Source organism: Tauraco erythrolophus, chromosome Z (assembly GCF_009769465.1).
Source record: "Tauraco erythrolophus isolate bTauEry1 chromosome Z, bTauEry1.pri, whole genome shotgun sequence".
NCBI classification, from domain to species: domain Eukaryota; kingdom Metazoa; phylum Chordata; class Aves; order Musophagiformes; family Musophagidae; genus Tauraco; species Tauraco erythrolophus.
Genome location: NC_141496.1, coordinates 24,611,096 through 24,627,369, shown reverse-complemented (window position 1 = coordinate 24,627,369; position 16,274 = coordinate 24,611,096). Strand labels below are relative to the sequence as shown.

General features: G+C 40.2%; 1 protein-coding gene across 3 annotated transcripts in view; it reads right to left on the bottom strand.

Annotated features, from left to right (window-relative positions):
* Window positions 1-16,274, bottom strand: part of KIF2A (kinesin family member 2A) — a 53,891-nt gene that overhangs the window by 27,188 nt on the left and 10,429 nt on the right. For 2 of the 3 annotated variants that reach the window (XM_086630071.1, XM_086630072.1), the window contains exons 2-7: window positions 7,707-7,801; window positions 6,299-6,418; window positions 5,803-5,857; window positions 3,643-3,765; window positions 2,966-3,066; window positions 311-406 (exon numbers count right to left, since the gene is read on the bottom strand). In XM_086630071.1, the coding sequence (XP_086486197.1) occupies window positions 311-406; window positions 2,966-3,066; window positions 3,643-3,765; window positions 5,803-5,857; window positions 6,299-6,418; window positions 7,707-7,801 (590 nt within the window). The remainder of the gene's footprint in view (window positions 1-310; window positions 407-2,965; window positions 3,067-3,642; window positions 3,766-5,802; window positions 5,858-6,298; window positions 6,419-7,706; window positions 7,802-16,274) is intronic. The other variant, XM_086630073.1, reaches the window with a different exon arrangement.

The following is a 16,274-nucleotide window of genomic DNA, read 5'->3' as shown; positions in this document are numbered from 1 at the left end:
ATCCCAGGAAAGTTCATAATACAGAGGCTGAGTGACTACTTAGTACATACTGGTATTATTTTCTAGTCAAACAGTATTTAAATGACATAACATAATTAACAATAGTTTAGTAACCTAGGACTTTCAATACCTACTAATTTCAATATCACCGAACTACTGAAAAAAAATAAACTCATGTTATAAAGAATACTAAAATATAGTAAACTACTTGTATTTCATACCTATAGACAGAAGTATTCATTGAAAAATTTGAAAATACATAGCAAAAATACAGAAGGATAAAAAATTTCCATGTTGCTGGGGTACTTACAGGATCTGCAGGTGTCAGTGGTCTATAATCCAAACTTCCCCTGAAATCCCTTATCATACACATAATCTCATAATTTGGGTTTGTAGCATCAACATCCTAAGGAAGTAAGCAACAGAATTTCTAATACACTTTTTTCCATTTTGAAATGGACTGATTTCAGTATCTTCTATATTTCTTTGTAAGAAAAAACACACATTAACTTAAATCTTATTTTTCCCCAAAACACCAGAAATGTCTCAAATGTGAGTTTAATGCCTTTTTCTGCTCTGATGTAGCCAATTTACTGATCATAAAGCAGAACAATGACAGGCCTTCGATTTCATGTTGTTGGTCGGCATGTAATAGAAAATACTTTTTAATTGAAGGCTCATTAACAGCCTACTCAAGAAAGAGCAATTACTCCCACATTTGCCAGAATCGTCACACTACGCATAACACCAGACAGCATATACAGTCAATGCTCCTTAATCTGAGACAAGGTGGTCCAATGGACGAATGGAGACACTCCATCACACAGATACAACACACACTGTGGAGGACAGTGCAGGCGCTCCAGCTGCTCTAAACTCGACCTTGCTGGATCCAAGTTGGTTAAAGGCGGCTGATCCTGCTACTGGCCTTGGATTAACTCCTACAGTTATGTGGGTGCACTGGAAACTCTTCTAACCCTCCTAGACCACCCAAAATGCAGAAGTAATCCTAAGGATACACAGTAGGTAGGCTATGTCCAGGCTCAAAAGCCCTCCCATCCCTAAACCTGGAGCCTTCAGTACCAGAGTGAACGGACATGTAGAGGTCATGCACAGAGCCCCTCCAAGCCTTGCGAAGCCTGATCCTACTGTGAGCTAAGCTGCTTCTCTGCAGAACCATTTTAGAATATGCTGCTGATGCCACGTGTAGCCAGCTCTGTTGCTCAGACATTATTAAGCTTTGCATGGCTCCCCACAAATGATATACAACTCCTCCTGGATCACAGCTGGTTGTAGAACAGCGCAGGCACTCTCAGAAAGCACTGCCTTAGCAGGGTTAACAAGCTGAAATGGAGCCAGCTCATGTCTCGGCACCTAGGACACAGATGATCCTCACCTCAGATAAAACTCTGCCCTGGTAATCAGAAGTTGACTGTACCTTGACTTTAGCTCACCCTGACTACAGTGAACTAAAAACTGCTGGCAGTAAGTCCATACAAACTGTATTCCTGCTGAAATGTTTCCTTCTAACGTTCAGAAAGGGGTATTGCCTATTATGGAAAAAGTGTTTACCTAATATTCTTCAAACCCTGTTCAAATGTCTTGCCCACTAGAAGACAGTGCTTGGCTAATTATTGCTGCATTTCACAACAACAACAACAGAACACACAAAGCAACATGAAGCACAGATCCATACAAGTCACTAAGACAAACAGAGCTTCCGTACACAGAAGAAAGAAAGAAGAAAGACATTTTTTTATGATGAGGGTAGTGCAACACTGGTACAGGTTTCCCAGAGAGGCGGTAGATCCCCCATTCCTGCAAACATTCAAGGTCAGGTCAGATGGGGCTCTGAGCAACCTGATTGAGTTGAATATGTCCCTGCTCATGGCAGGGGGGTTTGACTAGATGACCTTTTAAGGTCCTTTCCAACCCAAACCATTCTATGATACAGAAGTTTCAGACTGAGATGCAACGGAAGACTTCACAAAAGCAATAAAAAAATTTTAAGTGTAGCACCATGTCAAAGAATTTTAATATATAAAGTAAAAATTATTTGTTCCTCACACAAAAAAAAAAGACATAGTAATGTTTTGCATTCGTGTAAATGGATTGAAATTAGAGGACATGGATTCAACATAGGTGATTTCAGGTCAACTTAGGATAAAAATCACTAAATCTTGAAGTAAATTGCCTGAATTATTTACCTGCTGGTGGTACTTCTCATGTCAGTAGCGGATTGGTAGTATCTCTTTAGAGAGACTAACACATACACACAGGGCTGCCAACAAGATTATGCTACTAGTTTGGCAAAAGGTTTTTACACCACTGTGACAGAAAGTCATTTAATATTAAGAGATTTTTCTCACAGGATTAGCAACTTCATGTCTTTCACACAGGTTTCTAACAACTTGCTGCCAAACAGCTTGCATGATGTAAAGCTAAATTATAAATGCATAGATAGGTTTAAAAAAAAGAAAAAAAACAACAAAAAGTCACTTTTTAGACTTAAGCCTCATCGAGATCTCACACAAAGCATCAAAGATCATACAGAACAATTTATCATAACGTTGTAGAATAACAGCCCTCCTGTAGAATAACAGCCCTCCTTAGAATAACAGCCCTATCTAGAAGCCCAAGGTTTGATAATTTTCAACAATCTATTTTCCCTAAGAAATAGCTACCATCAGTACTTGGTCTTTAAAGAACAAATGGCAAGATAAGCAATTGTAAACAATTATTTCTGTAAGAAGAAAAAGAGGTGGAAAACTGTCCAAAGTAATAGTTATGAGAGCAATGCAACCAAGCACCAAAATATTTATCAAATCTGCACACAGGACAAAAACACTTAATTTCAAGATTATTGCAGTTCATAAAAACTATTGAAGACTGAAAAAATCACAATGATTTTGCAAACACCTTCTCTTGCTGACATACATTTTCCATCCGAGCTAAAAATACTAACCTGAGCTCTTTTTTCTCTAAGTTCCTGCTGCTGCAACCTTCTTTTCTCACGCTTCTCTTGCAATTTTTCAACTTCTTTTACACAATTAGATTTTCTACGTGCTTAAAGAAAATGATATAATTTTAAAATATTTTCAGTGTGGTGCATTAATTTAGTATTTATACTGTAACATTTCAATAATATTAATTTATCAATAATCAGAATGCTTTTATTTATATCAACTATCTTTTCAGCAAATCCATATTAGTACAGAATAATTATTGGAAATTTAATTTCTAAAATTTGTGAAATAAATTAATTAGAAAAAAATCATGGGAATGGGACAATAATTACATGACCAAAAATATAAGGACAACGACCCTCAAAAAATGTTTGGACAGATACATGTGATCTCTTGGTTTGAATTAAAAGAAAGCCCAGGCAAATTAAAACAAAACAAAACAAAAAACCACTGCCATGGTTAAAAAAAGATAAAGGAAAAATAAATTCCAAATACTAGCACAATCATGACGCAAGCGAACATTTGTTTAGCCACAGGTCTCTGAAGAAGCTTCTCGAGGAAGCTTACAGACAGCTGCGCATGTAGACCATTTGTCATTTATGGACATCAACATAATCCAAGAGAATGTACATGTAACGGCCAGAACAAATGAATCCTTGATACACGGTTTACATACAAGGGGGTCCAAATTCCTTTTTTGCAGCTTGAACTGGAGATATATCTGAAACACTACCATTCTGTTGAGAGGAGGAAGACTGCTCGGGAAGCTGAGTAGGTCGTGCTCGTGCAGAACCAACCGCTGCAAAGGAAAAGCACAAAGCTCATCCAGACATGGAAGAGCAACATTTCTACCCAATTCTGAAATGCTTTGTTATGACGAGGTAAAACAAGGCCCCTTTCCAGATACAACAGTTTATCGGGGGTGAGGGGGAGCCATACCTGTAGAAAGTCTATTAATAAGACATTTGGTATGCAGTCTTTTTTATCCTAGAGTTATACATCAACACAATTATTAACTACTAATGCTGCACATGCATATTTTTAAATACTTAATACGGAATTCGTACAGCTTACTGTGAGCATAGAATAAAGCATGGACCTAAGAGATATGCAGCCCTGAAGCTTCAAGTGCTCCAATTTTTTTTATATTGTGATTATCACAAAAAACGAGTACGAAAAGAAGCCCCGCTGTTTCACAATCCCTAGACATTACAAAATGGTCCCACCCCACTGAGCCTACGATCTCTGGAGGAGCAGAGGGATGCAAACGAACGGCAGCAAAGTGCAGCTCAATCTGAGAGTGGGAGAAATAAACTTTTTTGACACTATATTGAAAGGGATACAGATACAATCACTATGTCTGAAATTATGCATTGATTCTATATGTGCTAAGATGCCAATTTCTGAAGATGCAGAGATGTCTGTTCCCAGTGAATGCAGTGAGAGCGGTGAGCATGCAAGTCTCTTTGGTAGAGCTGAATGTTTTAAATTGTTTTTCAAAGAGTTGCTTCAAGCAGCTCTGGTTCAACCGGCCCATTTCCTGCACATGTTCCAAACAGTGTCTGCCAGGAGAGTATGAAAGTGAAGGTATCAGCTTTGATTAGCAGTCTAGAGATGACATCCCAAATGAAGGCCAGCTCGCTGTGCAACATGGAGACAACTACGGAAACAGGTATGGAACAGGACAGACAATACAAATGCCTACATAATTCCAAATATGATAGGAGATCTAGTTTATAGCACAAATTGACTACACTAAACAAAGACAGTGTGCTGAGAAAAGCTTAATTACAAGGCCAGCAAAGACCAAATACTTAGGCCAACTGTGAATAGGAAGATGCATAGGACCTATTAAAATACACATTGCAGGGTTATTCCATACCAAACAGACCATTTACTACAAACAACAACATGTATGGATGTGAGGAGAGCCCATTAATAAGACGTCTCAAATTTAAATCACATTAGTTTGATAAAAAAAAGATCCTCTCCTCATGAGATTTCCCATTCGTTTAACACCCCCGGACGCAAATGGCAGAAAGGAAAAAGTGGTCCCAGTCATCCACTAGAAGAGTCTGAACACTTGCAAAGATATGCAAGCCCACTTGTTTTTCAAGTTTAAACAGGTGGACTGGAATCTAGTCTGAATTAATGACAGTAGATTAATGTTTTGAAAGAACAATCATCACCATCATCAGTACAAGTTAGTTAAGTTTAATGCAGGAGAGAAAATGAGTTACTAGAGTAAGTAGTAAGCACTTTTTCTCATGTTACAGGTGCATTACATCTGTATTCATCCAATACATACTTTTCACCTGTCCTCCTGTGGTATTTCAGTATTTTCAGTAGATTTTTGGCTCTTATCCGTAGAGTGAGAAATAACTCGTAAGGCTTAAGTACTCTTTGAATGAATGTTTACACACAGACTGTTACAAAACTAAGCTAAAACATGGAAAGTCTAAGAATTTTAAATGCACTACCTAGTGTATACTGAAACACTGAAGCTGAAACAAACTGAGGATGCTTTAACTTGGGAAAGTCCACACGTGATTTAATGTAGCATAATTAATTAAATACAAATTTTGCACCTTCGGTTCATTTAGCTTAACTTTCGCAATGCTAGATTGCTTGAACTTGCATATAAATACTATTGTACAGTATGAATTCCTAAATATACATAGGAATAATTCTAGGAATGACGTATCATGTCTTGTACGTGTCCAATGCATACACATCGAATTAGAAATGAAGAACTATTAAGGAATGTTAGATAAGCAGGAGGTTAAAATGTCCCCATATTTTTTACTTCCTTGAAATGGAAAGAGATAACATTTACCTCTGTTATCTCTGCCAGGGGTGTCATTCTTAACGGTTGCCACAGTTCGTCGAGTCTATAAAGAAAGAAATCCCTGTTATTCGACCACCTTACTATTGAAAACATAAACTGCAGCCTCACTTCTGCTTCTTTCCAGTGAATGAAAATAACACGATGTCAGCAATACAGAGAGGTGATCGCTGCCAAATCCCTCCCTGAAGAGCCTAGGGTGAAGACTGTTTGAACTACATATACAGTTTCAAAGCAACCTCCAAAACCTTTTCTTATTTTTCCTTGAGATATGTTTAGCTACATAAATATTAGGTCCCAACTCCCTCTCTGCCAAACCCATTCTTAGAAAATTTTTAGGAACCCTTATTTACCATAGCAAAAAGAAAGGAACACGGTTATCAAATAGCTCCACAGACACAAAAGTTAAAGTTAAAAATTCAAGCATAATAACATGTATAGGACTACAGTAAGTTTAACAGGAATGTGTTGCACAGGTATTACCAACCTTCACGATTTTGTTTACTTTGGCTGATGCAGTAGGTGGTGGTGGTGTCTCTGGACTAGGTTCAATATCTTCATCAGGAGTGAGATCCGGATTAAGTGAAAATATGCTCTCCAAGTCAATCTGTGTAAAAGAATAGAAAACACATTTATGAGTCTTAGAACAATATACAGCCTCTCCGTTTCTCCTGTTATGTTTAAGATTAAACAACATTTAATGTTTTTACCCCACAAACTGTTAATTCTCTAACTTGTACTATTTTATGTTCACTAAAAACAGCATAAGCTTTGGTCTTCGGATTAGTTGAAAACACACCCTTCAAAAAAGAAATTAAGTAAAAATGACCAATAGATATTCATAATTTTGCAAAGTGACTAAAGTAAAACAGAAGTAGCCAGTATTACTGTGGTAATTTGAGAATTACTGCAGGATATGAAAGACATTCTGTAACATAAAAAGAAAGAGATCTCAATTATATGACATTTCCCACACTGTGCAATAGAAACAGATGAATTACAACCACTCAAAAAATAACAAGCACAGTTGAATCCATGTTAAATTTATCATGATACTTTTTTTCTTGTAAGTGCTCCTCATTTGAAACGCTGTAAAATGTAAGTGGAGGAGGGGCAGGATCCTAAAAATAGCTAGCTTCAGATCTATTGAAACTTAGTTTCCTAAAAATCTTAAGAGCTTTTGTCTCTACAGACTGCCATTTCCCTTGGCTGGACCCTTCAAAGATCTCACTGCTGTATGGATTCTGTGTGTCCAGAGGGATGACCTCAGCTCATGAGATCACCAGGACATTCTCACAATTTTTTTTTCTTTTTTCCTGTGTTTTCACAAAACCAGTGAAGTGTAACTATTTCTGAGATGATTCTCCACATCTCAGCTGAAATGTGCTAACATGGTCCAAAATCTAAGGGAAGATGGGATAGCAAAGAGCTACACACAGACACGATTTCTCAAGGAAAGCATGGCTTGAAAATTATTGCCAAAAATAAATAAATAAGCAAAGAAATCAGTAGTTCAATTCCTCAATAATACAAACACAAAAAGATTTCTAATCTAGCTCTCCCACTAGTTTCCTGTCTGAACTGCTAGTCATTCTCTCTCTCAAAAATTTCATTTTTCTACTTGTAAGAAGAAGATAACAAGGTCAGCCTTTGTAATCTGGTTCAAATCAGTAGATGAAAAGAACTATTTAAATGCTATGACACAGAGCTCAGGAAGTCAAATTTAATACAACAGAAACAGGCATTTGCCCAACATGCAAAACAGTCTGTAACCAAAGAATCATAATATAAATGAAGATTTATATTTTCTCTTTGTTTCCAGTGCATTCCAAAGTAACATTCATGTACATTATACATTTTTTAAATGAGACAAGCTCTAAAATAATTAGGTTTACCTCTTTGCCTTTAGTATCCCCATTTTCAATCCATTCAACAGTTACGCTTTCATTATCTTCGCTGAGGGATGTTACCATAGCTTGATGAATTCGTCCTAGAAAGCAAACACAAAACGATCACATATTAAATGGTGGAAAAATTTTCCAAAAGTTACCTTCATCCCTGCACTGAGACATGCAATGAGAGGCAGGACAAACAGGGTTAAAGTAATCAAGCTGACAAATAGCAGACGACTCCTGGCCACACACTGTGAAGCGGCTCAGGTCTGACCCACCAGTAGAGGCTCTAAGGAGACAGCCAGCGTACAACTGAAAAACTCAATGACCAGAACACTGAGTGGTCAGGAAACAAAGCACCACGTGAAAGCCACGCCACTCGGACCCTCTTTTCTGAGAGAAGAAAACTCCAATCCCACGAGTCTCCCATAGGCAGTGAAGTCTCCGGAGACTGGGCTCCACAAAGGCTTGGCTGTCCCCCTTCTAGGCTGATCCATGTCCCAACACAGGAGTGAAGACCCCTGAAAATGTACGGTGCCATTGCTTCAACTTCTCCAGCGAAAGACCCAAAGCCAGCAGGCCCCCATAAAGTACAATAAAACCTGTACGCTTTCAGTAGCAATAAGGGTATTTCTTCTTACATACGTAGCTTACAGCCATTTCTTCATGTCCTCTTTCCTGCACCGGTTGGCAAGGAGCAATCGGAAGAGCAGAGCAGCGATGCGCCGACACAAAAGGATCCAGACCCAGGTGTCACGTTAATGTCATATCTGTGCTCTGGCCTGAGACTACCCAGAATCGTGGCTTCTATGGAACGTGAGTCCCGTGCAACTGCTCCTCTAACACCCACCTTTAATGAGTACAAATGAGCAATTCCTCTCTGCACTCACCTGGAGCCACCCCCTGGGTGCCCACAGGCCATGCGCAGCTCCCAAAACACCAGCGACCATTCCGAACGCTGCTGCTGCCGCCGCCAAGTACCCGCTCAGGGGTGACATACAGCGTGGTCCTTACACATCTGCTCCGCTCTGGCTCTCCTCCACCTTGCACATTCTCTTCTCCTTTCCTAAAGCTCCCAACCCCCCAAACCCAATTCAGCTTTCTCCTCCTCTGATTCGGCTTCAAACTTCTGGTTTAGCTATTTCAGTCATAATTCGACAGTTTTCCCAAGTTAATGTTTTTATATAGTCTAATCCTCTTAGGGCCTGCTGAGGGACAGACAGGAAGAAAACCCTTGACTGATACCCCAAATCATCTCACCTAACTGCGCAAGTAACAAGCGTATCCTGTCAATATTTATTTTCTCAAAAAGGCCGCCTAAACATTCACACCTAGTTAAAATTAAGCAAGAAGAGAGACTAAGGAGAAGCGTCTCGCCAGCAACATACGTTACATACGCACGTACAACCTCCGCGCTTGTCCTTGCCCAATGCGTAAGACTCTCCACCACTAATGAAGGTTAAGTAGATTTTTTACTTAAAAAAGAAAAAAAGCCTCCCCCTTTGCATCACTTGGTTCCTTTCCTCCAGCAGTAGCTAGTTTTTATTTCCCTGACCCACGCTTTGTCTGAAAAAACCCTTCCATGGGCGCTTCCCACACACCACTCTCCCAGGCACACCGGCTGTGTGCTCTGCAGGGACACCTGGCCCATGCCCCCACACAGGTGCTGCCAGGAGATGGCACAGGCAAGCACCACTGCTGTGCCCTCCTCCCCACGCACCGGTGCTCCTCCCTTTCCCCTTGCCCAAAGGACGCTGTGCAGGCAGGCATCCTGCCCTTGGCATCCTGCCCATGTCCTGCGGGTGGCTGGGCCAAAGCACGACACTCTCACACCTTATTTCCTTGGATGAGCATTTTCATGCAAGTTTTCTTTGTGCAAGGTCCTCAGTGCACCTCTCCATTAATCTTTCTGCATCTAATAACCTCGAGAGACTAAGCTATCTGGTCTTGAAGACACTGTCTTCCTGTAGCAGTGCCACTCCTGCCACTTCTACAACACACATGCTGGGACCACAAGGACACAAAAACTGAAGGAACTGGAGGACTCATCAAGCTTACATTGGCATAATCTTCTGCTACTGCACCAAGGCTTGGCCCAGCTGTCAATTCAGAACCAAGAGAAACACGATGTATGAAAAATATAACTTTAGCAAAACATATTCTATACAATATTATCAAAATCTTTAGTATGTTACCAAATCTTATAAATTTTGAAGAAAAGCACTATTCACAGCTGAAACCTGTGACACTGTTAGTCACAGTGCCACCATGTAAGTCCTATTACCTGCTCCTGTGCTTTATTACTTTTGACAGAGAATTAATAATAAAGGCTTGATTTTTGCCATAATAAGTGAAGGAAGATCAAAGCAGGCTGATGAATGAATAGAAAATACTGAACGCTCTCACAAATACAGTAAGCCAGCGTGCCGTAACAAAAGAATCACAATAAATCTTCCATCTCTGTGCCAGAGTTCATCCATTCCCTGGCCAAGAAAGTCACGATTGAAGAAAAAAAAAAAAAAATTAACAAAAATAAAAGTTATGTCCATCTTCCAAGTTATGTCCAAAAGTTACGTCCAGCTTAGATAAAAAATTTATACTATAAATTGGCAATGCACTCATACAATTTGTTCCTAAAAATTGTTTGTGTTACTAAAAGTTTACATGTTATTGAAGTGCCAGAAAGCACATTTACATCTTTACAATTGCCTCATGGTCTCCGCAAACAGTATTCCATTATATTTTTCTAGTACACAGCTGAATACAGCAGCTGTGAAATTCAGGAATGCCAGCAACCAATTAGGCTGGCATAAACCTCGTCTAGCATATAAAGCAAGACCAAGCTGCAGACGCTAAAGCATAAGAGCCAAATCAATCTGCAGAGAGTGGCTGAGGGCAATGTCTCTGATTTCTGGTGTATCTTCTAGAGTTGGTATCAAAATCTGCAATGTAAACATGTCCATGTAAACACAAACATGCATTATGACAAAGTGAAAATGGACCAAGTGATTCACAAAAGACTATCTTCCACAAATCTCAAAAACAAAAGAAAGTAGAGCCACAGTGCTGATACACCGACTCTTCAAACCGCTTTTCTTTAATTACTAGTGCCTCTCCTCATATGATCAGAATTCATATTACAGGTAATTAATAATTCCCAGAATTATTTTCTGGGAAGTTGTTCCATTGCCATAGGGCTCAAAACTAACGGAGAAGATCTTTGAAAAGGCTATTATGTGTCTAAGTATGTTCTGTCATACAGCATGTGGCATCTGGCTTACCTCCTACCAACTAGTGCATGCAGAACACACTGCTGCAAATACAGCAATGCAACACAAACGTGTGTGAAGCCAACACTTTACCTTAAACACACATACGTTACAATATTCTCACCCTAATCAGTACAAGTGAAGAACATCGAGTCTCCATTCCCTCTTCTCCTAGTCATCTGATGAACATTTGACAAACAGATGAAAGAAGCACAAACATCTGCAAAAATATCAGATAAATCTCCTCTATTGCAGGAGCCCTTAGGGTAGCTATTGGTGCAGAAAAAGGTTCATGAAGCAGCAGCAAAAGCAAATAACCAGAGCTAAATTAAACAGTCTAACTAATCCTCAAGCTAGGCAGCAATGCCAACTGACCGCAAGGAAACTGAACATCTTCTACCTGCAAAACTTCTCCAAACTACCACGATTTTGAAGCAGTGATCAATGTCAGTACTAAAACCCTGACCTTTTCATCTTCCTAATACTTTTCAGAAACGTTAAGTTATCAGCGTTAAACATGGGTTGGTGTTTTCTAAATTACAGTTTGGGCTACAGCACTGGCTGACGTGTGACTCAAACTCTGTTGCGCTATCCCAAGTGACTCAAGAAATAAGGCTGGAAAAAGACCACAGCCTTCCCCACCCTTCTACATAATTAAAGTGCACCCACCCCAAAAAAACTCTGTACTCACATATCTCATGCAAAAGTCTTGTGAAGTCTTAGAAATAAGAGCTGTGGTAATTAAAAACTGATACACAGGCTCTGGATCCGTCTGTGGAGAAGAAAGGTTTGTAATTTCCACCACGACTCTCTCATTCCTTCCCCAAAACAGTAGCAGCCCGGCAGCGTTATGCTATGACCATCATACAGCTGTTTAAGCCTTGTCAGTTCAAACCCAGGCAATTATTTTTAGCAGGCTATGGGATTGTTAACGGACCCAACATTCAGTAAAGAAAACTCACAGCTTATGTTACATCCTCTGAACTTGCTACTTCTGCAGAAGCACAAATGTGTTACATTAGCTTAGGCAGTGGACCGTCAGCTGAGCGCTAGGCTTTTCTAAGTGCATCAACAGCAGATGTTCCATACATGAATGCAAAAATATACTACAACTTAACATCTGCTGCAGAGTCTTGCTGAGGATGACCACTGCAAGGGCGGCTACTCATCTCTCAAAGGATTATAACAGGCATCTGTGAAGTAGCCACGACTTTCCTAATCATGTTCATGAGGGACTAACATGAATGTTATCTCATCTAGAGACCTTCACCCTCTGCTACTTTACATTCAAAACCTAAAATTGTGAAAAGTAGAATTTTCTTCACTCTCTTTGAAAAATAATACAATCTCCAACTTACTTATACGAAAAAAAAAAAAAAAAAGTTCAGGAGAAACATGAAGCTACAAATCCAGAAGCAGAGTTCACCAGGATTACTGTGGTCCAGAAAATTCTCCTGCGCTACAGGCTCCAATCCTGGCAACTCTGGTGGAAGGGCTTTCCTGCTTTCGCATTGCTCAGGGAGGTGAAAAATAATCCTCTACTCACAGAACAATGCCTATACCAAACTTCAAGGAAAAAATCCCACAGAAAAAGAGAATTCCAGGCTCATGGTCTCCAGCAATGTCAACTGTGGTGACATCCTTATTCAGGCGATCAGTGCTTGTCATGGTCCTCCCTGTGCTACACGGATAGTCCTGCTACTCATCCCCAAAGGGAAAACTGGCAGTTACTAGTGACAGATGTTCTTTTCTCCACGACACTAAACATGTTTGATTTTATTTTGTTGCAAAGTTTCATTTATCCACAAACAAGGAGCCTTTTATTTTCTCTGTATCTACCACAGTTACGCTTTATTTTTGTTTTACTTAATCATACCGATTTATTTTGGTCTTGCCAGCCTTCCTGATGGCCTTGTCTGCTACCTTAGTTACAGTGTCATGACACTGTCAAATGAGTCACTAAACATACACTGTACCTGTCATATTTCTAAAGCAAGTTCTTAAATATTAAAAAAAACATATAATTTTAATTAAAGATATATTTTAATTTTTTTTTGTGAACGATCCCCAGCTACTAACTCCTTTTATTCTCTAAATTATCACAGCAAACCCAAGTCCTTCAAACGACAAGCTTGTTACAGCCACATTTTATGATCTCTGTAAACCTCTACAATGTAACAGGCAGGGACTTTGAGAACAGAAACTAGTATTATTCAAATCGAGTTTCCAGTACGTGCCTGTGTATTTCAGCTTTGAATTAAAATCCAACCTCATCTACTCTTGTCCCATCTAGAAAGCTACCAAATTCAGAAAAATCCTCATCTGAGATACGTATCTAATTTTTGTGCAAAAACCAACTAAATGTAGTGCTGAACTTTCACTGTCCACACTGATGCACCTTCTCTAAAGTAGTTACTGTCCTGGTTTCAGCTGGGACAGAGTTAGTTCTTTTTTTCAGCAGCCAGAAGAGCTCTGTGTTTTGGTTTTAGCCTGAGACTTGCTCTGCGAAGAACGCTGACAGCGCACTGATGTTTATAGTTGGCACTGAGGTCTCAAGGACTTTTCAGCTGCCATGTTCTTGCCAGTGTGCAGGAGCACAACTGGATAGGGGGGAGCACAGTCGGGACAAAGGGTCCACGACTCTCCTTATGATTTGAACTTAGTCTTAGGATTGAGGGCCAAACTGGACAATGAAGTATTCCATATCATGCAGCATCATGCCCAGTACAAAATGAGGGTCAGCCAGAAAGAAGGGCCTTTGCTCTTCTGGGGCTCTCACTCTCGGACTCTCGGAGTGCTCTCTCTGCACTTCACCCCCCGCCCCCCCCAATCCCCCGGCCTCTCACTCATCTGGGATTGCAGTGTTGGGACTTAACTGTTTCGGGATCATTAGTCCAAGATGAGACAGGTCTTGGTCATTGCATGGTGAGCAATGACACTGTGCATCACTTGTTTGTATATATTATTATCATTATACATATATATATTCATATTTTAGTAGTAGTAGTATTAAATTGTTCTTATCTCAACCCATGGGTCTCTTTCCCTTTTCCCCTTTAATTCTCTTCCCCATGCCCAGGGGGTGGGGGAGGGTGAGCGAGCGGCTGCGTGGAGTTTAGTTGTCGGCCTGAACCACGACAGTTACGCAGGGCTGCATCCCAGCGCTGCTGTCACCGCTTTGCTTCTCTAATAGTCGTTAAATCTCCAATCTTTGCACATTGTGATTCATTGGGTTCTTCTTTCACTTTGCAAGTCAATCTCTAAAATTTCCCTTTACGTTCAAAACAAGTTTTCTGTCGTTGCCCCAGTTAGAGGAACACTTTGGGTTTTTGCTGCCTTTCAAGGTAGGTCCAGTTGCTTTTGGGGGTGGGCAGCTAATACTCTTTCAATCACATTTCAAAGGGCATTATTCCATATTAGGGCGCTCCTCCTAAAATACCTTCCCTTTATTTGCTTTCAGAAGGTTCAATTGCCATTGAAACAATGACAGACATCCCACTAGCTTCACAAAAGGTTGTCAAGAGTATCTCACCACCGTAGTATGCAGAAGCTACAGCTACATATTGCCTCTGCAGGTGTCAGTGTCAGAGTGAGAGAGAGGAGACTTGTTTCTAAAGCAGCTCCATTCATAAACAAGTATCATATCACAATGCTCAACAGATGCACTGATATTTAGATATTTATCAGCAAGTTATCTCAGCTGTACCGTGCCAATCATCCTATCGTTTTTAGAAGCAAAGAAGTTCTCCACATAGAACTTACCCACAGAAAAAGATATTCAGAAGGAAGCACCTGTCAAATCATATCTAATACCTACTACCGCAAGTCCCCTAGAAACCCTTCAATAAACTGAACACATTTCACCTTTATGTCATTAAGTAGTTCGCTCTGCTATTCACCCCAGAAAGCTGCACCAGTACTTTGTTGCCAACAGACACAAACTTTTTTACAGATTACATGTGTTCAGTCATTCAGTACTCTCTCCTTTCTTTTGTGGAAACGCACCCATAAAAGACCAGTGAGCCTATCTCTACTGGTTTCAGTCTTTTAGGAGCATCTCCTTTTCCAACACTGTCAACCAGGACAAGGTGCAATATCCCACAGGAGCTCCAGACTGCTCTCCACAGCAGCACTCATTGCCAAATAACAGTAATTCCGAAATTGCACTCACTTTTCTCCTTGTCACTTCACCCTGGTAGTCCACGCTTATTTTGAGATTAACTAGAATATCAAGGTTTTTCTTCTGTCATTTACAGTTTATGATCTCCCAGCCTACAGCAAAAGTACATTTACTTTGTGCCACATTTTATCCTGGTTGTTTCATTCTGTACTTCGTAACCTTCCTGCATGATATACATCTCCACAGAGATGATACTCCCACTCTAGCATAGTAATGAAGTTTTCAGAGGACAATGTTACTTTGTGTGTTATGACCAGGAATGAATAACTGTAACGGATGGGAAAAAACAGTCAGTCAGTCCCAAAACTGATCCCAGAAGGCACGCTATTACAAAGAAATTATTAGGTATGCTATCATCATCTGTCTTAAATACATTTCTGTTCTTGTATTAAACTTCATCTGAATCCTTTTTCAGACTCTACGAAACATTTTACTGAAATTCAGAGAAACTTCAGGCTGACCTTCATTAAGAGGTAGATGCTGGTATCTCTGGACAAAGCCTCTCCCACACTGAGGCCCCAACAGGGCTAAGCCCAGGTCAGGACAACCCACACCCAGCTCCAGGATTCAGTGTCATGCTTACCCTCCCTACCTCCTGGACACTAGTTTGGGATACAGAGACTAGAAGCACTTCAGCATCTGTCCTCCACTGAGTGCTACTACTTATAGTCAAGGCACTGTACGCTCCCAGAATGCTTTAATTACATTTGTAATTTTTCCCCTTGTTTTAGAGGAAAATCAAGCAGGATAAGCTGTAATCACTTCCAAAATTGAAGTTAATGTAATGGCCAATTGCTCCATGACCTAAAATCCTTTTATTCAGTTATGCTGGTTTTGTTGTTGGGGGTACCGCAAGGGTCTTTCTTTTTTTGACAGGGAGGACAGGCAACTCCTACAACGATCTAACACTTGCTGTCAAGTTAGATTGTGTCATGCTTTTACTGAAACATGGCATAACCCATGACCAACCTCCTCATTCTCAAGCAGCAGGCAGTACTAGATTGTAAGACAAAAACCTCAAGCCCTGGAGATCACCTCCGTGCCTTTTATCCAGATCACACCATGGACAGAAACCCTAAGACAACCAGCACAGGTTGGTTCACGTCCACAACAGCCCTGGGA